This window comes from Rhineura floridana, chromosome 1 (genome assembly GCF_030035675.1).
Source record: "Rhineura floridana isolate rRhiFlo1 chromosome 1, rRhiFlo1.hap2, whole genome shotgun sequence".
Taxonomy (NCBI): Eukaryota; Metazoa; Chordata; class Lepidosauria; order Squamata; family Rhineuridae; genus Rhineura; species Rhineura floridana.
In genome coordinates this window covers 319,181,080-319,208,565 of record NC_084480.1, presented here as the reverse complement: position 1 = coordinate 319,208,565, position 27,486 = coordinate 319,181,080, and the positions used below count along the sequence as shown (strand labels likewise).

General features: G+C 44.4%; 2 protein-coding genes across 5 annotated transcripts in view; both read right to left on the bottom strand.

Annotated features, from left to right (window-relative positions):
• NAPRT (nicotinate phosphoribosyltransferase) overlaps nucleotides 1-12,928 on the bottom strand; it is a 42,485-nt gene extending 29,557 nt beyond the window's left edge. Inside the window, exon 1 of the mRNA XM_061607098.1 lies at nucleotides 12,137-12,928. Within this exon, the coding sequence (XP_061463082.1) occupies nucleotides 12,137-12,731 (595 nt within the window). The 5' untranslated portion in view covers nucleotides 12,732-12,928. The remainder of the gene's footprint in view (nucleotides 1-12,136) is intronic.
• A 7,271-nt stretch (nucleotides 12,929-20,199) lies between these two features.
• EEF1D (eukaryotic translation elongation factor 1 delta) overlaps nucleotides 20,200-27,486 on the bottom strand; it is a 29,827-nt gene continuing 22,540 nt past the window's right edge. For all 4 annotated transcript variants that reach the window (XM_061607099.1, XM_061607100.1, XM_061607101.1 and 1 more), the window contains 4 exons: nucleotides 26,897-27,000; nucleotides 26,078-26,353; nucleotides 20,460-20,654; nucleotides 20,200-20,291 (listed from right to left, as the gene is read on the bottom strand). In XM_061607099.1, coding sequence (XP_061463083.1) covers nucleotides 20,253-20,291; nucleotides 20,460-20,654; nucleotides 26,078-26,353; nucleotides 26,897-27,000 — 614 coding nt within the window. In that variant the 3' untranslated portion in view covers nucleotides 20,200-20,252. The remainder of the gene's footprint in view (nucleotides 20,292-20,459; nucleotides 20,655-26,077; nucleotides 26,354-26,896; nucleotides 27,001-27,486) is intronic.

Genomic DNA, 27,486 nt, shown 5'->3' with positions numbered 1-27,486 from the left:
AATAAATAAATAAAATAAAGTGACAGCCGTTAGAGGACCGGCATGCCATGACTACTAAATTGCACCCTTTTAAAAAAAAAGTTTATTGTAAACAAAATAAATTGTGCATATGCTTTGGTTGTATAAAGAAGTGCAAAGATAATTCTTGCAGTCCCCTGCTGTTGGCTCCAGAAGTGAATCAAGAGCTTGCTTTCAAAATTAAAGTGTGCATTCTCTAATTCTCACTCTGTTATCATTTAAACTGGAAAAAAGACAACGCCCAGGCCCCTGCCGCCTGACAGTTTAAAGCTCTTTTGGGGGCATGCTTATGAAAGGAAGTAAGATGGCAGACCTCAACCTGTCCCTAACTCTAGCAGGCAAGTGTCAGGCCTCAGAGCTTTTCTGCAAAACGGCATTCACTTCAATTGGTCTCCGGGCCCAATACAAAGAGTCACTTTTGGCCTATAAAGCCATACATGGATTAGGATCCCAATATTTCAAGGACCACCTCACCTCATATGACCTGACCTGGACTCTACAATTGTCACTGGAGGTCCTTCTCCATGTGCCACCTCCAAAGTCCTTTTCAGTGGTTCCCCCCCCCCCCCCGGCTCTAGCGTGCTCTCCCCAGGGAGTTCACCTGGTGGCAACATTGTCAACTTCTTGGTGACAAGTGAAGACATTCCTATTCTCTGAGGCATTTGGACTTTAATATGGTTTGGCTCTTTAGCCATTATGGGTTTGGCGCTCATCTTTTAGTTGGGCGAGGAAGGATATTTTCCATTTTGGTTGTGAATGAACACTTTTTGTACTAATGAGATTTATTTGTTATTTATGGTATCTTTAATTTCTTGTGAATTCACTTTGAGACTCTTATTGTAAAAAGTGACAAATAAATAAATGGTTCAACAGGATGAGGGCCATCAGATGCCCGAAACGCATACAGAACAAACCTTCCACCCCGTACTCCTCCAATACTTTCAGCAATTCCAGCAGAAGCCCTGGGTTCACTAGGTCTACATTTCTTCATTTGTTCTGTTCACAAAACCTAACCATCATTATTTTTATTCAATGGTAGTCCTGTCCTTTGTTAGCAACAACAGCCTAAATCACAAACTCAAGCTTAGATCTGAGGCAACCAGCAGCAGAACAAATCCCAGCTGAGTCATATGCCCAGAAAGGAAATCTCATTGTACAGGGAGCCACTGGGACACAAAGTGGTTGCAGTTGACAAAATAAAACAAGTAACACCACCATCAAGGGCGAACAGAAAGGAGTCTCCATGTTGATATGGAAGACCCACAATCTAGCTTACACGAATTGGGGTGCATCACACGCAAGAGCTGAAGCTGGACAGCCCACAAGATGATACAAGGAATCTAGCACCAAGTTTGAACATGAACTTGAAACAATAAAGAGATGGATGAAGCAGCAAACAGAAATACAAAGAGGGTTTTTAAAAAAGGGGGGGAGAAACACATAGCAGAGATGCATAAAGCATATTATAATGGGGGGGTCAAAATTGCACAAGTGCTCTTGAACTGGTACCGACAGTTTGGAAAATGAGGCCACACATATCAGTTTCATTTTTAGGGGTATTCCAGATTAACTTAAAGAGATGTGATTTGATGGCTTTAATAGAGGAAGAGGTTGCCAGGATTTTACCACTGCAATAAAGACACAGTATTAGATAAGGGTCACAGGAGGTAAAAGCACAGGAACTCGGCAGCTGTGTAGACGCACGCAGCCTTGCCATTTCTTCGGTGTGAGGACTGACTCGCTCATTTGTTCCTCTGCAAGCAGCCCATGCAGTACTGACAATTCAGGGTGTCTGTGCACAGTATAGAACACACCGGCACCCCCGCCCTGCAGATCCATTCTGCCCATTCCTCACAATGCCAGGCACTCTCCTGGTTGACTTAGATCTGGGCACTGTGCATTCAACTCAGAATAAGAACATCAGAAGCACCTGGCTGATGGATCAGGCCAAAGGGGGCCCATCTAGTCCAGCATTTTGTTCTCGCAAGTGGCCAACCAGATGCCCCAATGGGAAGCCCAGAAGTAGGACCTGAGAGCAACAGCATTCTGCCACTCGTGTCCCGCAGCAACAGGTATAGCAGCCTCTAATCCTTGATATTAGTGTATTGCCATCATGACTAGAAGCCGTTGGTTTGATAGCCTTATGTCTGTTCCACTTTTAAAAGCGTCCAAGTCAGTGGATTCACTGCCTGTTGTGGGACCCAGTTCCAACATTTTAACTGTGCTGTGTGAAATCTTATAGAGAGGAAGAGAAACTCTAGTCCCTATCGTGACCCGTAAAAGCTCACAATAGAAACTAGGTCCTTTCTGATTCTTTTGTGGGAGACATTAGGTTATATCCAAACCTAGTCTTCCTCAGAGTAGACCCACTGCAATCAATGAGCCCATGTTAGTCATGTTTATTAACTTCCAGATCTACTTTGAGTATGACTAGCGCTGAATACTACCCAGTGTTGGCATTCCCCAGAGAGTAACCAAAGAGGCAAGTGTCAATATCACAGCTGCAGTCCTACAGATCAGCACATCAAACCAAACTAACAACTCACCTGCGTCAGCTCGGCAGCCGACTGCAATGATGGCAGCGGCTCGAAAGCCTTCCTGTCTCCCACACCTTAAACTTCCATCAAGCACAGATCTATCCCTTTGCTCTTGGCATCCCCCCCACCCATCCAAGTTTTATGGCCTCCGTGTGTATTTCACATGGTGGAAACTTACAGACAGCATCTATCTGGTAGATTCTAATGGCCCCCCTCCGTGCCCCCGTCCCCCACACATCAGTGATCAAAGGTTAGCAGGGAAAGGTGCCAGCAACCCTGGAAGAATTCAGACATCAGGAAATAGCTGCACAGGCCAGGGAAGTGCTTCAAACTCTGGCACTGTTCCACCCAAGCATGCAATCTGCGAAATAGAAAATGTCAGACTGTTACTGGAAAAGAGAGAGAAGATCAGGACCACAAACTGTACGAAAGGGGGTTCACCCTTTCCCACATGCTGTGGCCCAGGTGAAAATCCCCTCATCCTGAAGCTGCTATGGAACCCAGGACCCCAACAGTAGCCTCCCTCCTAGGTCAGACTGCCATTTGCTACTACCCACGATGGCTACATTCTGCCTCCACCGTTGCAGGCAGTCTGTGTCTGAAGACCAGTTGCTGGGAATAGCAGGTGGAGAGGGAGCTTTTGAGGTCAGATCCTCTCTCTTGGCTTTCCATTGGGTCATCTGGGTGGCCATTGTGAAAAGACCAGGATGGTGCCAATGGCCTGATCCAGCTGTAGGGCACTTCCAATGTCCTTAACTTTGGGGAACTGATTTTCATGGGGACTGCAGCTGTAGGAGAGTTAAACTATCCCCAACCCATCCCCATGGCTGCTGTTCAACAATAAAACTAGACACATCTGTTTAGCCCTGTGTAAATGTTTTAGTTTTGCATGCAATTGCTGTATTTCAGCTGGGACAGGATATTTGTTCTGAAAGGAACCAAATAAAACTCTCGATTCGAATTGTGCCTTCTTAGGAGAGTCCCTCGATGCCTGCTTCTGAGATGGCAGTCACATTACTCTCTCATCTGCCTGGCTGTGGACATGGCCTGCCTAACAGTTTCTGAACTCCTACCTAAGCCCCTCCTCCAGTTCCTCCATGTTCCACTTGCATCATGTTTGATGGGTTTGAATCTTCTCATCTGCAACTAGCTCTGGGACAAATGTCCCCTATGCCCAACATATTGCTTCCGTGAAACCTTTACTGCTGCTTGTGGCAGGACTGGACTGAGTGGGAGAGTTGCATGGATGGGGTATCCGAGGGTGGGGTGGGTGGGGGGTGGCGGCAGGGGACTAGACTGGATTTCCTTTTGTTTCTTGGGGAAATTCCCTGCCTGTACATCTATATGAAATGGCTTCATACCAGATCAGATCATTGGTTCATGATCGAGGCCCGTATGTATCCCCTGTAGTTTTTTTCTCAAATGTCTTATGAAAAATTTATTATGATTATGGTCTATATTTATTAGTCATTTTCTCATAAAGTAGACTCAAAGCGACTTTCAAAAACAAAAAATTAAGAACAAGTGTAAAAGCAAGAACAAAACAACCTAAAATGCTCACCGATAAGATTTTATTTCATCTTCTACCCGCCCCTCTGCAAAAAAAACCTAGGCCCCAGGCATTTTGTTCCACAGCAGAGCATGGAAATAATCCTGTACCCAGTCAAGTGCATATACAGCCTGTGAAGATTGGGGCTCTTAATCCAATTGATCCATTAGCAGAGGAACAGAACATCTTGACCCTTTCTAAACCACTCACAAGGGAATATCATTAGAGGGAAGGAAAAGTAGTTATCTCAAATGCGGAAGATGGAGGACAGTCGCCACTGCCTTCCTCCCAATAGCCTATCTGAATCCTCTGCTAATTGCTTTAATTCATTTTAATACTGTATTTTTATATTCGAGTACCCCATCCTGGAAACTGTGGTAGAGGGTAAGGAAGAAACCTAATGAATGAATGATTATACAGGGCATTCAACCAACCCAGGCCTTGGCTGTCATGCAGAGGTGGATTTCATGATCCTATCGTCCCTTGTACCGTTTCTTGCACCCTCTGTTCCACGCCTCCCTCCTCAAGGGGACCCCTACCCACTCACAAACACAGTTCCCCAAGGGGCTTTTCCCAGCCCCGAGAACCTCCCTGCTAACTGGCGACACCAGGGTCAAGCCTGGTACCATCACAACTCCAGATCTAAAGGCCCTCGGCAATTCCAAGCGTAGCTTAGCCAGATGACACGCCTGAGCAGAATCCGCCAAGGTGTAGACGGAGACGACTGTGTCTAGTTCTCAACATTCACTTTCTTTGTGGCTCTGATTTCATTTACAGCGACTTTCAAAACCCATCGCAGTGTTTTCCCTCTCCAGGCGCTCACTCATCCTTGCTCTACGGAGCTGTCAATACCACCGCTGACCACGATATCCATTTCTCACTCTCACCCTCCAGGGGCCGGTGCAGCACAGTGGTCAGACGACTTAGCTATAAATCCGGTAGCCCCCCAGTTTGAATCTCACCTCTGCCATAAACATACGAGACAGGCTTGGGCAAGCCACATTCTCTCAGCCTCAGTGCCTCCACCTGCAATATGGGGATGATATCTCACGAGACCTTAAAGTCTCACAGGAGTGTTGTAAGGATTTCATGCATATGAAGCACTTTGAACATTTAAAAGCACTATATAAGTTGTAAGCATTATGTATTTATATTCCACTTTTCCTGTAAGGAGCTCAAGGTGGCATACAAACATGGTTCTTCTCCTCCCGATTTTATCCTTACAACAACCCTGCAAGGCAGGTTAGACTGAGAGACAGTGACTGGCCCAAGGTCACCCAGCAAACATTATTTATTGTTTCTACCCATTAAAAACTACTGCATTAAGTAATGCAAAAAATATTACTATACTATGAACTAACTGTAGACAAGCTGACCAGAGTAGAGCACAAGACCGGAAAAGGTTTACAGACCAAACCTATAATAGGGATTTGCAGTAGGCCTGGCCAGTGGACACAGAGGACGTACAAAGTGCATGCTTTGCATGCAACAGCTCCCTGGTTCAGTTCCCACACCTGGAATCCTGGAGAAGAGACCCACACCTAGAGAGGCACACCTGAAATCCTGGGGAGCCACTGACTGTCTGTGTACACAGTATGGAGCTAGATAGCTCAAGGGTGTGACTCAACATAAGGCAGCTTCCTATTGCCCACGACGACATTGTTGGGCCATGATCCGTCACAGTATTTAAAAAAAATTACATTCCATACTTTGAGGAAAGCTTTTAGGCAATTTGTGGTTGCTGTTTTTGAGACCAAGAAATCAGAGGAAGGCTAGGACTGGGGAGGGCAGCTATGTGAGAACTAGAAAAGGTCCTCAAATGCAAAGATGCATCACTGAACACCAAAGTCAGGATCATTCAGATCATGGTATTTCCGATCTCTATGTATGGATGTGAAAGTTGGAGAGTGAAAAAAGCGGATAAGAGAAAAATCAACTCATTTGAAATGTGGTGCTGGAGGAGAGCTTTGCGCATACCATGGCTTGCGAAAAAGACAAATAATTGGGTGTTAGAACAAATTAAACCAGAACTACCACTAGAAGTTAAAATGACGAAACCGAGGTTATCACAGTTTGGACACATAATGAGAAGACATGATTCACTACAAAAGACAATGTTGTTGTTATGTGCCTTCAAGTAGATTTCAACTTATGGCGACTCTATGAATCAGCGACCTCCAATAGCATCTGTCATGAACCACCCTGTTCAGACCTTGTAAGTTCAGGTCTGTGGCTTCCTTTATGGAATCAACCCATCTCTTGTTTGGCCTTCCTCTTTTTCTACTCCCTTCTGTTTTCCGCAGCATTACAGTCTTCTCTATTATTATCATATCATTATTGACAAAAGACAATAATGCTGGGAAAAACAGAAGGGAGTAGAAAAAGAGGAAGGCCAAACAAGAGATGGATTGATTCCATAAAGGAAGCCACAGACCTGAACTTACAAGATCTGAACAGGGTGGTTCATGACAGATGCTATTGGAGGTCGCTGATTCATAGAGTCGCCATAAGTTGAAATCTACGTGAAAGCACATAATAAAATGGTGTGTCTGGATGGCAAGACAATAACGTTCACTTACAATTGTGTATGTGAAGCCAAAATGTAACTGAAGAAAGTTTCATTTCTTTTTATTTATGGAATTTATATCCCACCCTTCCTCCCGAACACAAATCCCATCAGGCCACATTAATTGTTTTGAGCGATTTACAGCCCATGGTAAAATGTGGCTTAAGCGTATAACCTACAAGAGTGCCCTGTATGGAAATAGTAGACACAAGCACCTAGTCAAGATAACTCTGTATGGCAGAATGCTGCTACAAGCCTGTGTTGCACACTTGTCCTGGTGACCATCTCTTATACCCCAATGACCTCCTGAAGTGCTACTTCCTTTCCTCATTATATTATGGGTTCTTTGGACTTACCTTGAGTGCATTTGTAAAGTTTTAGGTACTGCCTAGCAGATATGTTGTGATATTGTTTCCCCATGACGTTTAGTTTTAAGCAAACAACAGTGCAATGCTGAGCATGTTTAGTTCAGAAGTAAACCCTGTTATGTTCAATGGAATTTATTCCCATGCAAGTAGGCTCAGGATCGCAACCTAAATGTGAGTGAGCTGAATAATGAACAATTGAACAGGGCAATCCTGCAAGTAAGTACTTAGAATTAAGTGTATATAGGACTGCAATCTTAGGCTGCAGTCCTAACCCCACTTACCTGGGAACAATCCCCACTGACTTCATCACTGTCACCTTTTCGGCACCAGGTTAAGACTTTCCTCTTCTCATTTTCGCATGCGTTTTTAAATTTGTGTATTTGTTTTTAATGTTTTTAATTGTTGTAAACAGCCCAGAGAGCTTCGGGGTGGTATACAAATGCAATAAATAAATAAATAAAACATGACTAACTTCTGAGAAGACATGGTTAGGATTGTGCTGCAACTCTCATAAAATTTCAACAAACGTTGCATGCCGCTGTATATCCGTTGCTGGGAATCACAAGTGAGGAGAGTGCTGTTGAACTGAGGTCCTGCTTACGGGCATCCCAGAGGCACCTGGTTGGCCACTGTGAGAACAGGACTAGATGAGCCAGCAGGGCTCTTCTACTTAAAATATATTATCCTTCAAAGAATTCTGCCATTTCGCCTTTGCTGCTCCTTATGCTTGGAACTGACTCTCAGAACACTTGCATGTGATACCATCTCTCTTACTTTCCAGCCTTTGGCACAACCTCATAACTGTCATGCTCTGCTGCAAGTAAGCCTAACTGCACATAACGGGTGTGTATTTCTTTCCTTATTTATCTGTCCCTCCACCTTCCCCCCCCCCATTCCTGTGTTGTTTCCCTTGTATCAAATTTTAGATTGTATGCTCCTTAGGGCAGGGACTTACCCTCTTGTACTCTTCAAAGCACCATGCACACTGATGATGCTATCAAAATAAATACCTTCACCCACACTTTGCCCCCCTAAATTCTACATGGATTTACTCTCTGCAGTGAAGCTTCCACAGAATGAGAGGCACAAACAATTGGTACAAGCGCTCTTTTACAAGATCAGCTCCTAAGAACATAAGAGCCTGCTGGATCAGGCCAGTGGCCCACCTAGTCCAGCATCCTGTTCTCACAGTGGCCAACCAGGTGCCTGGGGGAAGCCCACAAGCAGGACCCGAGTGCAAGAACACTCTCCCCTCCTGAGACTTCCGGCAACTGGTTTTCAGAAGCATGCTGCCTCTGACTAGGGTGGCAGAGCACAGCCATCATGGCTAGTATGTGTATGTGGTATGAAAATATGTAGCCTTTTGAGTTACATGGGGTTTTTAAGTAAGACTTGAAAAGAGGGCCAAGCTATGGGAAGAGTAGATGGAGACATAGCTAGGTTGCTCAACACAGCTGAGGATTAGCTTCCTTTGCACTCTGAAGAACAATTCTGTGTAACCCAAGAAGACTGCATAGTCCAACACCAGAAGCACATTCATATGTTCACTAAACACAAATTCATCTCTCTTCAAAGCAGTTTAACCACCTTCTTTGAACTTCACAATTAGGAAGGTTAAAAAGTGGACTTTGCAGGGGCCAGCAGGAATTCAAATTCAGGGCCTGGCGTTCAATGCTAGCACAGAGCTCTGAAAATTATGAGAAGGAAATGCACCTCTGGGTAGTCAGGAACCCTAACCATCCCTCACACAACAGGAATCTGAGGAAGATTGAGTCCAGTTCTTATCTCCTCTGCACCACTCTCCACCCCAAAGCTGGGCAGACAAGAGAGGAAGTGGGTGTACAACAGTGTTATAGGATTGGGAGGGTGGTCTGCATGATGTCTTTGGGTCCCCTCCAAGCCTGTAATGCTGCATCTGCAAGGCTGGGATCTTTAGCAGAGGGCGCCACTGAACTAGTCAAACCAGTCTCTTTGTTAAGATAATGGCTCTGGCCTAGTCTGTGAAGCATCCTGTCTGCGTGACTAAAAAAACTGGCCATGTTGCCATAGGAACAAGTGGCCAGTGATGCTCTTTCAGGAGGGGGTATCCCCCCCATCACCTGCCTGGAGGTCATCTGGTAGGCAGAAAACTAGCCCAGGAATAAGGCTTTGCCAGTCTGGCCTGGAGCTGGGACGACACAGAGGTTAAGAACATAAGAACATAAGAAGAGCCTGCTGGATCAGGCCAGTGGCCCATCTAGTCCAGCATCCTGTTCTCACAGTGGCCAACCAGGTGCCTGGGGGAAGCCCGCAAGCAGGACCCGAGTGCAAGAACACTCTCCCCTCCTGAGGCTTCCGGCAACTGGTTTTCAGAAGCATGCTGCCTCTGACTAGGGTGGCAGAGCACAGCCATCATGGCTAGTAGCCATTGATAGCCCTGTCCTCCATGAATTTGTCTAATCTTCTTTTAAAGCCGTCCAAGCTGGTGGCCATTACTGCGTCTTGTGGGAGCAAATTCCATAGTTTAACTATGCGCTGAGTAAAGAAGTACTTCCTTTTGTCTGTCCTGAATCTTCCAACATTCAGCTTCTTTGAATGTCCACGAGTTCTAGTATTATGAGAGGGAGAAGAACTTTTCTCTATCCACTTTCTCAATGCCATGCATAATTTTATACACTTCTATCATGTCTCCTCTGACCCGCCTTTTCTCTAAACTAAAAAGCCCCAAATGCTGCAACCTTTCCTCGTAAGGGAGTCGCTCCATCCCCTTGATCATTCTGGTTGCCCTCTTCTGAACCTTTTCCAACTCTATAATATCCTTTTTGAGATGAGGCGACCAGAACTGTACACAGTATTCCAAATGCGGCCGCACCATAGATTTATACAACGGCATTATGATATCGGCTGTTTTATTTTCAATACCTTTCCTAATTATCCCTAGCATGGAATTTGCCTTTTTCACAGCTGCCGCACACTGGGTCGACATTTTCATCATGCTGTCCACTACAACCCCGAGGTCTCTCTCCTGGTCGGTCACCGCCAGTTCAGACCCCATGAGCATATATGTGAAATTAAGATTTTTTGCTCCAATATGCATAATTTTACACTTGTTTATATTGAATTGCATTTGCCATTTTTCTGCCCATTCACTCAGTTTGGAGAGGTCTTTTTGGAGCTCTTCGCAATCCCTTTTTGTTTTAACAACCCTGAACAATTTAGTGTCATCAGCAAACTTGGCCACTTCACTGCTCACTCCTAATTCTAGGTCATTAATGAACAAGTTGAAAAGTACAGGTCCCAATACCGATCCTTGAGGGACTCCACTTTCTACAGCCCTCCATTGGGAGAACTGTCCGTTTATTCCTACTCTCTGCTTTCTGCTTCTTAACCAATTTCTTATCCACAAGAGGACCTCTCCTCTTATTCCATGACTGCTAAGCTTCCTCAGAAGCCTTTGGTGAGGTACCTTGTCAAACGCTTTTTGAAAGTCTAAGTACACTATGTCCACTGGATCACCTCTATCTATATGCTTGTTGACACTCTCAAAGAATTCTAATAGGTTACTGAGACAGGACTTTCCCTTGCAGAAGCCATGCTGGCTCTGCTTCAGCAAGGCTTGTTCTTCTATGTGCTTAGTTAATCTAGCTTTAATAATACTTTCTACCAGTTTTCCAGGGTTTGACTTGCTCTCTGTGGTGAATCCAAAGCCGTGGCTTTGGGAAGCCTCCCTGGAAACCTCTTGGAGAAGCAAGAGCTGTTGGAGTGTTGATTCTGTGGGTTCTTCCATCTTACATTCAGGTTAGGAACATAGGAACCTGCCTTACCCTGAGCCAGGCTATTGGTCCATGTAGGTCAGTATTGACAACACTGACTGGCAGCAGCTCTGTGGGGTTTCAGGCACTTGGGAGAGGCCAGGGATTGAACCTGCAACCTTCTGCATACAAGGCAGATGTTCTATCCATGAGCTATGGACCTTCCCCACGGTTGCATATATGTGTAAATAAAAACCATACATCTTATAAGAAAGACACCACAGCCTCCAGCGACTTCGTTCCAAGGAAACCAAACCCGGGCAAGCGCTGGATCCTCTGGAGTCTTCCTCTGCTCTGCTCAGAGACTGGGATGTGTGCAACCATATCTCAAATACGTACTAAACTGAATGGCACCTAAAGCCGGAAACTTGGTGTGTTCCTCTTGCAAATAGGAAGGGAGGGGGGCCCACACGCCCCACACATCCCAAAAAACATCTGATGCCATTATTTTTAGTCTACACCATTAACACTGCAACAGTTTTTTGTTTGTTTTTTAATGTCAGGCTATTCTTAGTTAATTCAGTTTGCAGAATTTTAGCTGTGTTAGTTAAATTTCTATTATGAAAGAGTAGGGCTAAACAATAAAAGACATGACAAACTCAGGCCCATTCATTTCAGTTGTTCTCCTCTGAGGAGGATACAACTATTTCTGATCGCTTGGAATATTGCACTCAGAGAAGCCTACGACTTATTTAAGAATTAGCATTAGCATTATTACTATTGGAACGCGTCTCAAGATACGAACCCACCCATACACTATGTTCAAGATCAAAGGCCCTCCTCCGGGTGCCTACTCCAAGGTAAGCTCGGAGGGTGGCAACAAGGGAGAGGGCCTTCTCAGTGGTGGCCCCCAAATTATGGAATGATTGTTTTGACGAGGTGCGCCTGGCGCCAACACTGTTGTCCTTTCAGCGCCAGGTCAAGACTTTCCTCTTCTCCCAGGCATTTTAGCATGTGTTTTTAAATTGTTTTTAAATTGTTTTGAATTTTAAAATTGTGTTTTAAATTGTTTTTAAATTGTGTATTTGTTTTAATGTTTTTGATTGCCGTAAACCGCCCAGAGAGCTTCGGCTATGGGGCGGTATAGAAGTGTAACAAATAAATAAATAAATATTAAGAAGGAGCCCTGGAAGCTGGTTTTCCTCCTTTCCATCTACTAGCTCAAAGGTCAGCTGCGTGGCTGGCCGGCTGCTTGGGAAGGCAGGACCTCTGGCCATGTGCAGAGTGGCCTGCTCTTCTCCGGCCGCCTGAGATGGAGCGACCCCCCCTTGTTGATTTGATTTTGCTAAAGCGTCGCGCCCGCTCACCTGCTTGGGAGAAGCGGAAGGCGCGCAGGAAAGTGAGGCACTCGCCCAGGCCGGCGCTGAGGGCGAAGCCGCCCCGGAACGGGCAGCGGCGGAAGAAGAGTTCGAAGGCGGCCGGCTCCCGGTGCCGCCCGGCTCGCCAGTAGCCGTAAGCCATGGTGAACTGGTAGAGGTCGGTGAGCAGCGCCAGAGAGGAGCCGCCGCCGCCGCCCCGCCGCTGCAGTTGCTGTTCCTGGGGCTGCCTGGCGCCCTCGCCCGGCTCCTCCATGGCGCGCGCGCGCTCGCCCTCCACTCTCTGCGCCCCCTTGGCACGCTGGGGCCAGGCTCCTCGGGGCCCCACGTGCAAAGGGGGCAGCCCGGGGCGGGGAGGAGGAGAGGTGCCGCCTTCGCCCAAAGGCACCTGGGACATGTATGCCAGCGGCGGCGCCCTGGAGCTGCTCAGCCGAGCCAAGAGCGGCCTTGGAAAGGAGCCGGCGAAAGGGCTGCACTTGGTGCCTCCTCGGTCTTGCAGGATCCAGGCGGGTGTGCCTGGGGGCGGGGGAGCACTTGCCTCACGACCCATGGACACAAACCCCGCCCCCAGATTCCTCACTGTCATTAATATTTTTTAAAGTAAATTTCTAGTGTTTGCAATGTATGGGGCAAATGCGCCTATTCTCCCTCTTTTTCTCTGCTCCCACCTTTCACTGTTTTACTTTGCCAGCCCCCACCCCGGAAAAATGCCTACAGCCCGAGAGGGCAGTGCAGGATTCCATCCAGGTCGTAAAAACGTAAGAAGAGCCCTGTTGGTGGATCAGGCACACATCCTGTTCTGATAGTGGCCAACCAGGCGCCCCAGTGGGAAGCCTGAGCGCAAGGGCATTCTCCCATCCCCTTTGCGACTCTGGACTTAAGGGAGTGGCTTTAAATGGCTGCGCGTCTTGCTTCATATGTAAAGCACGCAATGGGCATAAACAGACGAGAGTTCATTGGTAAAATTTAGTCGCTGCTCCGCCCACTTTTGTCTGCACGCTCCACCCCCGCGAGGTGGACCTCAGTAGGTTGCCCACAAGGCAATGCAGCACTCAGTCTCAAAAAAATAACGGGGCCACAGCAGAATGGGAGATTAAACATCCCCCCCCCCAAGTCATTGAGAATCAGTCTTGCTGTTACCTCCATTTGTTATGTGCCTTCAAGTAGATTACGACTTATGGCGACCCTATGAATCAGCAACCTCCAAGAGCATCTGTTGGGTATCATTGTATATTCCAGGTTCAGTTCCTGGTGCTTCCAGGTAGGGCTGGCAATGTCCCCTGCCTGAAACCCTGGAAAGCCACTGCCGGTCAGTGTAGACAATACTAATCTAGATGGACCAATGATCTGATCTGGAATAAGGCAGTTCCCTTTGTTGCTGTTATGTGCCTTCAAGTCAATTACGACTTATGGCGACCCTCTGAATCAGTGACCTCCAACAGCATCTGTCGTGAACTACCCTGTTCAGATCTTGTAAGTTCAGGTCTGTGGCTTCCTTGATGGAATCAATCCATCTCTTGTTTGGCCTTCCTGTTTTCCTACTCCCTTCTGTTTTTCCCAGCATTATTGTCTTTTCTAGTGAATTCAGTCTTCTCATGATGTGTCCAAAGTAAGATAACCTCAGTTTCATCATTTAAACTTCTAGTGATAGTTCTGGTTTAATTTGTTCTGGCACCCAAATATTTGTCTTTTTCACGGTCCGTGGTACCTGCAAAGCTCTCCTCCAACGCTGCATTTCAAATGAGTTGATTTTTCTCTTATCCGCTTTTTTCAACTGTCCAACTTTCACATTGTTACTTGCATAGCCCTATAAATTTGTGGTCACATAAGAAACTGGAAGCTGGCTTTTAAAAATTAATTCACATGACTGGGTTACATTTTGACAAACGTAACGCTGTGGACATGGAAAGGTCTTGCACTCTTGTGGGCAAAGCCTTTCCCTGCTATTTCGGATCTTGCTGAGAGCATACCAGCACCTGAGCCTTCAGCTTGTAACCCTATCATCCTCACTCATTGCAGAGCTGCGAACTATGCTTATCACAACTTCAAATATGTTGGACACAACCAACCCTTCGTACTCACAGAGGGCGCTGAGACTCTTGAACAATTGTCCAGGCAAAATAATAGCACAGATGTGGGCTAGCAAGCTGAGGCATAACCCAGACAAAGCAGAGGCACAGACAGGCAGCAAGCAAACTGGTCAGAGTGGAAATGCCATCTGTTATAGATTGGATTGTGCTCCCTCTGAAGAACCAGGTCAGGACAGACAAAAGGAAGTACTTCTTTACTCAGCGCATAGTTAAACTATGGAATTTGCTCCCACAAGATGCAGTAACGGCCACCAGCTTGGATGGCTTTAAAAGAAGATTAGACAAATACATGCAGGACAGGGCTATCAATGGCTACTAGCCGTGATGGCTGTGCTCTGCCACCCTAGTCAGAGGCAGCATGCTTCTGAAAACCAGTTGCCGGAAGCCTCAGGAGGGGAGAGTGTTCTTGCACTCGGGTCCTGCTTGCGGGCTTCCCCCAGGCACCTGGTTGGCCACTGTGAGAACAGGATGCTGGACTAGGTGGGCCACTGGCCTGATCCAGCAGGCTCTTCTTATGTTCTTATGTTTATGGGTGCTCCTGGATGCAGCAGTGCGCCTATCTAGCTCAGACAGCATCAGATGTTTTGACTGGTACTCCAGCGATGTCCCTTCCTGGAGAAGCCAGATCTGGCCAGTGATGCATTCCTTGGTCACTACCTGGCTATATTGCAACACATACTACATGGGGCAACCTTCATTTATTTATTTATATTCTTCCCTTCCTCCCAGAAAGAGCCCAGGACAGCCCTTGAAGAGTGTTCAGAAACCACTCTTGGTGCAGAATGTTTCAGGTATTCACTTTTCACACAGAATGCTGTTTTCCTCATTGCACATGAGCATATCTATCAACATATGCTGCCAAGGTACGTGAGGCTAGCACTAACACTCTATGAACATGGAAGTCTCCCAAGACATTCAACTTGCCCCATCATTGATCATGTTGTACATGGACAGCTAAGGCATTTTTATTTTGCTAGTGTTTTAAATGGACTTTGTCTCTATAGCTTCTTTCTAATCAGGTTAGACTATTCACATGCCTAGGAGCCCAGATAGACAAATGCACAAACCCTTGTTGAGTCACCACATCCTAGTAGCCTAAGTGGGCTACAGAAACGGCACCTATTGCTTAGATGGGCCACGGAACCTGAGTAAGAGCCTAGACCTGCAGCATTGAAAATGGAAATGTACCGCCTTCAAGTCGATTCCGACTTATGGCGACCCTGTGAAGAGGGTTTTCATGAGGTTGAGAAGCAGTGACTGGCCCAAGGTCACCCAGTGAACTTCATGGCTATGTGGGGATTCGAACCCTGGTCTCCCAGGTTGTAGTCCTCACCTTAACCACTACACCACACTGGCTGCAACATTAAAAGGACTGAAGTAGTGTGTCTTTCTTCCTTGATAGTACAGACCTGAGTCTTGCACATACTTCTTTACTCACATTGAGGTGCGTTTGCTTAATTAAGTGAATACAACATGGCCCGTGGAGCTTACCAAATGTTCAAATCCTTAATTCCTCTCTCAAATTTTGAAGAAAGATGGAATTACATGGTTCCTTCTGTGAGTATCAGGCTAGGCCAGTTTTATTACTGGGATAATTAACAATTTAGGAAGACAAAACTTGTCTGGCTTAGAGACCCCATGAGAACACCTGGTCTTTTCAACGTGGTACAGCAAGACACAACACAGCAGCAGCAGCAGCTTGGAAATAAAAGCAGTTTAGAAGTTTCCTAACAGCAGCCCCAAAAGCATTTGTTGATGAGATGCAAGCAGATGCCGACTGCTTCCTTGGTTCCCAGACATGATTAATCTATTCATGTGGATCTGACTCAGCAGCCCTAAGACACCGTATAACTGTTGCCATGCAAATGCCCAGATGAGAAGCGTGCTGATGAAACAAATTCTATGCATAAGTGGACTATGTCCTTTCATGAGTGAGAGTTCTCCTGCACCTCAGTAAAGGCAGCCTTGGCACATCTTAGCTTAATACCAGCTAGCTTACCGCAACATGAACTTTAGGGTGGGGATGTAGGGCAGATTCCACAACAAGATGCATCTTCCTGTTGCTAAGGCCAACGGGGCTACTCTTTCAGCATGGGAAGCAGCATTTCTAAATCTGCTTGACATTAGAAAAACTGATCTGAACAGACATCATAACCACAACAGAACTGCATTTATTGTGGCCCCCCAAAGCCTTACTTACTTATTCGATTCATCATTTAAGCCACCTCCTAGGATAACTGGAATAGACATGAAACCCTTGCTCACCTATAAAGATTATTCAGGTCACGTTTGCGCCATGGTTTAGCGGTACATGTACAAGCTGGAATGCTGCGGCATCAAGGCTTGGGGCTCAAGTGCTCCGCCTTCCCTTTCATCCTCCCCATGTTGCTGAAAAGAGGACTTCTACAGTGTTTAGTTCCACTGTCAGAAGATCCAGGGCTTAGCACTGCAGAGGAACTAGAACACATTTAAAACAAACTCTGGTTAGTCAAACAAGTCAACTTAATAAGCCATGGTTTGAAGTTGGCTTGTTTTGAAACTGACCACTTTCTGAAACCAGGGTTGGCTGGTTCAAACGACACAAGTCAAGATTGTGAAAACAAAACTAAATGCTGAATAAGTTCTTCTGCTGCCTGTATGGGAAGAGCAGGTAATGTGTGAAGACTTGAGCAAGCTGCACTGAACCAGGGGTTGCCAAACTGTGGCCTGTGGACAGCAAGCTTCATTCAGGTGGCCCACAGTATGTCTGTAAAAATGCAATTAAAAATCAAATGGCACCTAGAACAGCACATTACAACTGCTACAACAGGGAGACTTCCCAGGAGGATCGCTCCGCCTGTGCTGCCTCTAAGACGGGCTCCCGTCTTGGATGAAACTTTTTCAGTTTTAAAACCAGTCAGAAGGGCTTTTTGACTGGGGAAAATTTCTTCCGGATAAGGAAGAAACGTAGAGATTTTCAACAGAGCTTTGTTGTTTGTTGGAGGCTGGAATTCATTAGAATTTTCTGTGAAAGAAGGTCTTCCAGCAGCTCGGACGGAGCTAGGATTTCCAACCAGCTCAACTGATTAAGTGAGACTTTTTTTTTCTTCAAAGAAAAACGGATTAACAGGCAAGCATTCTCCCGTCTTTTCTCATTATTTTGTTATCAATATAGCTAAAGAGATTTGTCAAAGAACCAGCAATTAAGAAACCCTGGGTGAGTCATAACTTTCGCTTTTATTCACGGAACTAAGGGGAAGAAAATAGAAATAGCTTATCTTTATTTTTATTGCAAAAAGCTGGCATGGAATTCAGCATTATAAAGATTACAAACGGATGAGGGGTTTCTAATTCAAAGAGAAAATTTTTTTTGATTTATAAGACTTTTGAGTAATATATGTCTGGGACTATTTTTTCCGGTTTACTTTTTTTTTTTTTTGACGAATCTGCTCATTCTTCCTGCCACTAATTATTTGGAGGCTGTGAATTAAAGTTATTTTTGCACTTGCGGACATACAAGAGATAAGGCAGTTCGTGCTGTCTAGAGGTGACGTTAGCTGGCTTGAAAGATTAACTCCTTTGTAACTGGATAAAGAAATAAACTGTTCTTTGCTTGGGACATTGGAAATTGAAGGGGTTTTGTTTTTTTGGTTTTAAGAATGACAATCGAGAAGGTGGTTGAGATCATGGATGTACAAGAAGGGACTTTCTCTTTAGATATGTTTCAGAAAATAATGAATGGGATTAAGCTAACAAAACAAGAACTGAGAAATAATAGACATGTGATGAAAATTGAATTTGGTGAAATGAGACAGGAGCTGAAAGAAATTCAGGATTCTATGAGAAAGGAGAACAAAGATAAATCTGGAAAATCAAAAAAGGATGAAAGAAAAATTAAAGGGAAGGTTCAAGCCCTGGAGATTGGATTAAATATGGTCTTGGAAAAAGATTTGGATTTCCTGGCTGTGATGGATCCTGGAGACAAATATTACTGTTTGGAATTCAGCGCTGTCCCTGAAGGAATTGGTGAAGAGATTGGAGATAAAGATATCATCGGTTCGAAAAAATTCTTGGACTGGAAGGATTTGATGGAATTTGAAATGGAGAAAGTTTACAGAATTAATTCCTGGTTTGTGACAATGAAAAACCCTTCAAGAGATGTGCTAGTGCATTCTGTAAAAAAGAGGAACAGAGATGCGGTTTTGCAACAATACTTCAGTGATACGTTCGGAAATGATGGCAAGAAAATATTTGTGATGAAGGAAATTCCTATCAGACTCTTATTATATGACTATGACAGCAAGATTATTGGGTGCGCAAAGATGGAAGATGGAATCAACACGGATAATGGAAGAAGAGCGATTTGAAATTACTGGATTTAGTAGACTTGATGAGTTGGATTAATTGACATGTCTATCTAGAAAAAAAATTGATGGACATATATCTCAAGGATTAGAAACTTCTCTTTGACTTTTTGTAGAAGAATAAAATGATATGTTAATGAGATTTGATACCAACTAAGATAACTGCTGGAGGAAGGTGATTTTATAATTTATCAAGAGACAGGCTTGTTATATATTATAGACCTATAGCTGAACTACGACAAATCGGAAGTCAATAGTTTTTTTTTAGTTTTTTTTTTATTGTATTAGTTTTAATTTGTGTTTTTCTTTTTGTATTGTCTTGATTTTGAAAATTTGAATAAAAATTAATTGGAAAAAAAAAAACTGCTACAACAGGGAGAAAAATCATGAAGCGGTCCACCAAGATTCATGGCTATTTTCAAGTGGTCCATGGGGGCAGGGAACTTTGGGTGCCACTGCACTAAATTATGATTTAGCATGACATAGGAACTAGGACTCTGACTGAATATATCCCAGGTTCAGCTCTCCCAATCACTGGGAAAGCATGCCTTGATGCACAGACCAGCATTTCCTTTCCAGTTTCTTCCCCCAAGGAGGATTTTGTGGAACTGTTAACTGATAAGAGATGCACCATTCAGGAGGGGAAGATCTGCATCTCCTCTCACTTATGTCCCTTTTTGCTGAAGATCTAACCTGTGTTTACAGCCAAGGCTTGAGCAGAATGCAGTCTGCACGCTGTTATGAAGAAACATCACAGATGGACCCAAGCCTGCTATGGCCTGAATGTATGTAACGGCAGAAACCTCAAAACTAACCAGTTCTGAGGCTGGTCAGTATCTGGATGGGAAACCATCTGAAAACCTCATGTACACCGTCTTGAGTCCCCACACCAAAGAAAAGTAAAATTATGTAGTAAGTACACATGATCATACTTGTTAGGACTCCTCCTCCATCAAGATTAGATAACAATTCTTTCCACTGACCATCTTCACAGCCTTCCTCTGACCTGGTTCAGATTTGTCTATATCCTCCTTAAACTGCAGGGGCCAGAACTATGCTTCAGATGAGGTCCAACTAGCACAGGTTAAAGTGGAACTATTATTTCTCATGAATGACCTTGACATTTTGGTTCTATGAATGCAGCCCAGAACTGCATTGGCCCTTTTTGCAGCCACAGAATGCTGACTTACGATCAGCTTGCAACAGACTACAATCCTAAAATTCTTTTCACATGTTCGACTGCTATGCCAGACATTTCCTGTCCTATGCCTGTGCATTTGAATGTGTGTGTGTATTTCCAGTACATGAGCTGTGCCATATGAAACAAGGAAATGCAAACCACCTCAAAGTTGCCAGCTATTGGTTGGTGGCGTGCATGTGGCCAGCTGGTGGCAGCGCACAACACAGCTGCTCTTCCAAACTCAACTGGATTTGCACAAGAAGCACCACAGGGCCAGTTCCATTTTCTTCAGGCAATGAGCATTTAAGTTCAACCACATACAAATAAGAAAGGCACCCCTGGGGGAGCCGAACTAAACAAAGTCTGTCTCTCAGATCAGCACCAGTTCCTACAACAGAAAAGCCAGCACACTGATTAAAGAAAGAGGCCCTCACATGACACTGCTCGCCAACTCTTGACCTTTTATTAGCTTTAGAAAGTGTAAAGGTTTGCTGTTAGATCTTGTTGAAAGCAGCTATGTCAACACTCTGCACCTGAAAGACAAAAGGGAGAAAAAACAAAATGAGAAGAGTTTTGGCATCACCAGGCCTGCAGACTCTTAAAAGGAGCCTTCTGAAGACCCCAAGACTGGCAAATACATCAAAGCAGTCTGGGTAACTGGGCCAAAAAGGCCCAGATAACAGCCCTTCTGGGGAACTTACGTAGTCTTCAAACATGGTGATCTCCTCCTCCAGTATATCTGTCCCAACTTTGTCATCTTCCACCACACACTGGATCTGGAGTTTCTTGATGCCGTAACCCACCGGGACTAGTTTGGAGACTCCCCAAACCAGACCATCCATCTGAATGGATCTGACACATTCCTCCAATTTGGCCATGTCCGTTTCATCATCCCACTGAAAGAGAGCAAGGTGGATTTTTTTTTAACAATGCTGGCAGTAAAGAAAATGCAGAGGCATTTATTCCACTATTATTCCTCTTTAAACGGTCATGGCTTCTTCCCTCAAAGAATCCTGGGAAGTGTAGTTTGTGAAGGGTGCCGAGAGCTATGAGGAGACCCCAATTTTCCTCACAGACCTGCAGTTCCCAGTTCCCTGGGAAGAGGGATTGATTGTTAAACCACTTAAGGAATTGTAGCTCTCTGAGGGGAATAGAGGTCTCCTAACAACGCTCAGCACCCTTCACAAACTATACTTCCCAGGATTCTTTTGGAGAAGCCAGCATTGTTTAAAGTGGAATAATAGTGGAATAAATGTATGATGTGAATGTGGCCCTAGCAAAGGTGACACAAGGCAGAACAAGGCTGCTTGCAGGAATAAAAGAGTTCATGGAGATTAGCCTGTAAATCAAACCTGTGCAATGGAGAAGCCCATATACGACTGTAATTAGCTGACCAGCATTGGTGAGAGAGAAAAGCTAGTTCACAATTTTATGAAATTTTAGCTCTTCCACCTGTCTTCAAGCAACTCTATAAAGCTCTTTTATGCCAAATGTAACATACTCCAAAATCTTTCCTTGAACAGGTGCCAATCAAGTATCTGTCCAACAATTTGGATTGCACAATCAAGAGTCAGCCCAAAGCAAATTCAGTGCTAAGGGAGCGAACATGCAGAGCACTGTGGTGGTTGGGCATTAGGGATGCTTGGCAGAGTTCACAGGATTTTTGCAGAGTGAGCTTTATTAAGACAATTGCCATTTCAGTATGTTATGTCGTGGAAAGAAACTGGCCGCCTGAGTTGGTACATTCTACAGTCCCAGACTTGTGGAGGTATTCTACAGCTAAAACAGATGGAATGAGTTGTAAAAATATTGAATGCTTATTTGATCCTTTTTCTCCAAGAATCCAAGGGCAATGTACAGTAGGGCCCCGCTTTACGGCGTTCCGCTGATGCGGCGCCTTTCATTTTCAATTTTAAAGGGTTTTTCCCCCCTTTTGTGCCGTTTTGCGCTGTTTTCACGTCATTTTCATGCAACGCGGCCCATTAAAGTCAATGGGGTTCCGCTTTACGGCGTTTTCCGCTTTACGGCGGGGGTCCAGAATGGAACCCGCCGTATAAGCGGGGCCCTACTGTATATAGTCTCTACCCACTCCTTTTATTCTCTCCTGTCTCCATGTGAGGTAGGTTAAGAGATGGCGAGTAGCCCAATGTCATAGTATGTTTTGTGGCTGAGGGGGGATCTGACCTGTAACCTATAACCGCTACACCACACTACCTTCCTCTCACAGAAGGGGCCTTGTACACCATCGAGTCCAACCCCCTGCTCACAGCAGGAAATCCACAGCTACAGCATCTCCCACAGATAGCTGTCCAGCCTCTGCTTGAAGACATCCAGCGAAGGGGATCCCACCACCTCCCTAGGCAATCTGTTCCATTGCCGAACTGCCCTTACTGTCAAGAAGTTCCTTCTAATGTCCAATTTGAATCTACGCTCCTGCAACTTAAAACTATTAGACCTAGTCCTACCCTCTGGGGCAGCAGAGAAAAAATCTGTACCCTCCTCTATGTGACAGCCCTTCAGGTACTTAAAGAGTGCAATCATCTCTTATCAAGATGTATCTGTCTAGCAATTCCTCTGTATTTTTATATATGAACACCTGACCTACCCATCCTGTAGGTTCCCAGCATTACAAAGGCAAACAAAAGATTATATGGCTGGATTCTAAAGCCAGATCCATACTTAAGGTATGTCTGCATGTCAGAAAATGTTTACAAGATACCAAATTTGGAGTTAGACAGGAGACCTTGTATGCTTAACAATGTTACTGGAGATTATTTCAGCGGGGATACTGCTTGCTGGAGAGATTCCCACAGCTGTGTTTGCAGAAGTTATTATTGTGACGAACAAAACTATTCCCGTTTCAACCAAAGAGATGAGGATTCCTCCACTACATCAAGCTGCCCTGCAAAGTGCAGTTCAGATTTCTTCCACAACCATCATGCTTCTTATCTGTTGACTGCTTCACGAATTCATTAACACATCAGTTATTAACTTGCCACCTGCTGCTTTTAATATGTAACCTGAAGGCCAACTGGTGTGATTTCCGTGCTATGGGATCTCGCTTCCTCTTCTCTAGATGAAATGAATAAACTGACAAAGTATATTTGTATTATTTGAAGTCCATCTGCATGTGGATGCTTCCATAAGAAGAGAAGGCCTTGCCTGTGGCTGCAAGTCAGGGAGCCAGATCAAAAGAGAAGATACTCACACATGCCTTCTTCAACCGGCAGCACCTTCCTTCTGTACCACCCAATAGAATATGTAAACAGATTGATGAGAACTGGGTTTTGTGACATTACAGCATCAGCACCGAGTTCATATTGCAAACACACACGGTGAATTTGTATTAGAACTGCCACAAAGATGGCTGCCCTAGAAGCCTTGCTGCTGATGAAGTAGGAGAACAAAAGTGGAGTGCCACTCTTGTTTAAACTCAAATGATGCAAAAAAATCCTTTGTTTGTTTCCTGAGGTCAGCAGCAGAGGCCCTTCTTGTTTGCCTGTCACAAGAGTAGGGAAACGGGTGGATGCGATGCAGAGGCCATTCTGTGTGACAGCCCCTCTGCTTTGGGATTCACTGCCAATTGGGCTCTGACACACCACAATCCTGCAGGCTTTCAATTGGTGGGTTTCCTTTCTACTGTTGGGCTTGGTTGCTTGTTTTATCAGTAGTTGGTTTTTATTATCTATGTTTGTACTGCTTTTCTGTGTTTTATTGGAATACTTTATTATTAATATTTATTTATTAAATTTATATCCCACCCTTTCTCCCCGAAGGAGCCCAAGGTGACAAACAAGCAATAAAACATCTATAAAACATCTTAGAAACAAAACATCTTTAAAAAGATAATCTTTAAAATCATCTTAGAAAATAATTCCAACACAGATGCAGACCTGGATAAGGTCTCTACTTGAAAGGCTTGTTGTATCTCATTGTTAAATGCTCAATTGCTGTATTATTTTTCCCTGCCTTTGAGAAATTATCTAAAAGTTCAGATATAAATTTATTAAACTGAAGTAACCCAGGAACAGTACCAACAGAGCTGCTACAAGCTAAGCCAAGCCTTAAAAACCTGGCTGTTCAGGCGGGCCGATGGGATTGGGGAGGATTCATTTTATAAGGTTTTAAATAGAAATTGGTTTTAAATGGATTATGATTGTGTTTGCTTGTATTTTATTTTGTATTATGTACTGCTCTCTATTATTGTGAGTCGCCTAGGGTGTCCACTAACCTGGACAGATAGGCGACCAACAAATAAAATTTATTATTATTATTATTATTATTATTACTGAGACTGAATCTGTCCAAATTGACAAAAATTTGTCCACAAATATGGAAAACTAAACAATGGCCCACACACTGGAAGCGTTCAATATACATCCCAATTCCAAAGAAAGGGGATCCCAGGGAATGCAGTAATTATCGAACTGTTGCCTTAATATCCCATGCAAGTAAAGTAATGCTCAAGATTCTACAACAAAGGCTCTTACCATATATGGAGTGACAAATGCCAGATGTCCAAGCTGGATTCAGAAAGGGAAGAGATACCAGAGATCGTATCACAAACATACGTTGGACAATGGAACGGACCAAGGAATTTCAGAAGAAAATCACCCTGTGCTTTACAGATTACAGCAAAGTCTTTGACTGTGTAGAATGATCATGAAAAACTATGGAATGCTTTAGAAGTAATGGGGGTGCCACAGCATTTGATTGTCCTGATGCGCAACCTATACTCTGGACAAGAGACTATTGTAAGTACAGAATATGGGGAAACCGACTGGTTCCCCATTGGAAAGGGTGTGAGACAGGGGTGTATTTTATCACCCTATTTATTTAATCTATTCGCAGAACGTATCATACAGAAAGCAGGATTGGACCAAGATGAAGGAGGTGTGAAAATTGCAGGGAGAAATATCAATAATTTAAGATATGCAAACGATACCATACTACTAGCAGAAACCAGGAATTATTTGAAACGAATGCTGATGAAAGTTAAAGAGGAAAGCGCAAAAGCAGGAATACAGCTGAACATCAAGAAGACTAAAGTAATGACAACAGAAGATTTATGGAACTTTAAATTTGATAACAAGGACATTGAACCGGTCAAGGATTATCAATAGCTTGGCACAGTCATTAACCAAAATGGAGACAATAGTCAAGGAATCAGAAGAAGGCTAGGACTGGGGAGGGCACCTGTGAGAGAACTAGAAAAGGTCCTCAAATGCAAAGATGTATCACTGAGGTCAGGATCATTCAGACCATGGTATTCCCAATCTCTATGTATGGATGTGAAAGTTGGTCAGCAAAAAAAGAAGATATGAGAAAAATCAACTCATTGAAATGTGATGTTGGAGGAGAGCTTTGCACACACCAAGAACTGCAAAAGAGACCAATAATTTGGGTGTTAGAACAAATTAAACCAGAACTGTCACTAGAAGCTAAAATGATGAAACTGAGATTATTATACTTTGGACACATCATGAGAAGACACGATTCACTAGAAAAGACAATAATGCTGGGAAAAACAGAAGGGAGTAGAAAAAGAGGAAGACCAAACAAGAGACGTGTTGATTCCATATTAGAAGCCACAGACCTGAACTTACAAGATCTGAACAGGGTGGTTCACGACAGATGCTATTGGAGGTCGCTGATTCATAGGGTCGCCATACGTCATAATCGACTTGAAGACACGTAACAACAAACTGAATAAAAATAAACCTGAAAAACCTCAATTTCTGCACACAGCAACTGGAATTACTACGTCAGGCTGACTATATAACTGATCTACAATCTTTGACTATAAACAGATGAAAAGCTGGCACAATCATGCCAGCTTACACAATCATGCCAGTCTGCAGGAAAGCCAGTGAGCTCTGATAAACACGGATTACCCAGGTAATCCTATGTCAGTCTTGAGAGTTACACGTGTGTGTGTGTGTGTGTGTGTGTGTGTGTGTGTGAGAGAGAGAGAGAGAGAGAGAGAGAGAGAGAGAGGGAGAGAGAGAGAGAGAGAGAGAGAGAGAGAGGGGGAGAGGGAGAGGGAGAGGTCCAAACCGCAGGACGCTCAATTCCGCACCAAGAATTAATTCCTGCAAACATGGAATCCACACAGTGTCATTCATACTTGTTCCAGTACCCCAGAGGACTGTGGGACGGGGAGAGGAGGAGCAACAGAGGATAGGAACAACACACACTCAACGCTTCAGGGCAAGGGGAGGAAAGCTGTTTATGATGTACTTGTACAGTGAAGTGAAAAACCTGCAGTTATCACCCTGACACTGTTCCACTCCCAGAAGGATTAAGAAAGGGGGCTTACTGGCTTGACATCTAAGAGTATGGAGGACTTGGCAATCAGGCCAGGCTTCTTGGCCTTCTTCTCTGCATACTGCTTTAGCCGCTCTTCCCGAACTCGGGCGGCTTCCTGGTCTTCCTCTTCATCGTCACTGCCAAACAGGTCAATGTCATCGTCGTCTTCTTCTCCTGCAGCGGCAGTGGCAGAGGGTTCTACTTTCTTCACAGGCAAAGTGGCAGGCAGCTCTACTTTCCTTGATGAAATGGCCACGGTTTCCACCTTCTTCATGGGGGTGACATGCTTGAAGGAGAAAAACACAAAAAACTCACATCAAGGGAAAGCAAAAAGGAAATGCCCAATGGAAGAGGAGGTCATTGCTAGGAGCAGAGGAACTCTGATCACAGGCACAGTGAAGGGAGAAGTGTGAGAGGGTGGGGTTTTGGTGTCAGCCAGCAGCAGGCACAAATCTGACCAGTCAGGCACAATCTTTCATGTTGCTCTGAGGGAGACCCATTGCAATGAATAGGAGATGCACAGGAACACGGTAATGGATAGTGCTTCACGGTAGTAAGTGGAAGAGAGCTGTGATTTGGGCTTTCCTTCTCACAGTGCTGTTGCAGTTAGGTCCTTTTCTGGGCTTCCCATAAGCATCTAGGTGGCCACTGTAAAAACAGGATGCTGTACTAGATTGGCCTGATCCAGCAGCCAGGCTCTCACGCAGACAGCAAACCTTCTAAATCTCTCAGGCCAGGCCAGCAGAGGAGTTTAAAACATCTCTGCGTTCCTATCCACAGCCAAATGAAATAGACAACAGATGGCAGGAACCTTTAGGAACTGTTTTACCTGTGTTGGTGGTGGTGATGAAGGGTGATGAGAGGTAGATGTTTTTTCCAAAAGACTTAGGCGATATTCCAGTCTGGAGAGGGCAAGCTGAAGGTCTGTAACCACTGGAGATGCAGAGAGGGGGGCATTAAATGAATGGGATCAAAGATTTATTTATTTATTTATTACACTTTTATACTGCCCCATAGCCGAAGCTCTCTGGGCGGTTTACAACATAAAAGCAATACACCATCACATTTGGTACAATTGATAGTAAAAGAAAACGAATATATCACATTTTAAATAAACATAACTGAACAATAAATTGCAAGCAACATGCATATCTTCAAAAACAAAATATAACAATGATAAAAATATCTAGACAAAAAAAAAGAAAACCCTACATCACATTATAAAACATAAACTGAACAATAAATCTCAAACAATATACATTTCATCAAAATATGACAACATGGAGCAGTTTGCTTTCCTTCCCTCCAGTTACTGTATTAGCAATCTGCAGCAGGACCATCAAGCACCTGGCAGAAGTCAAAATACAACGAAAACGCAGACTCCTGCTTTTGAACAACAGGACGGAAAGATTTTATCAG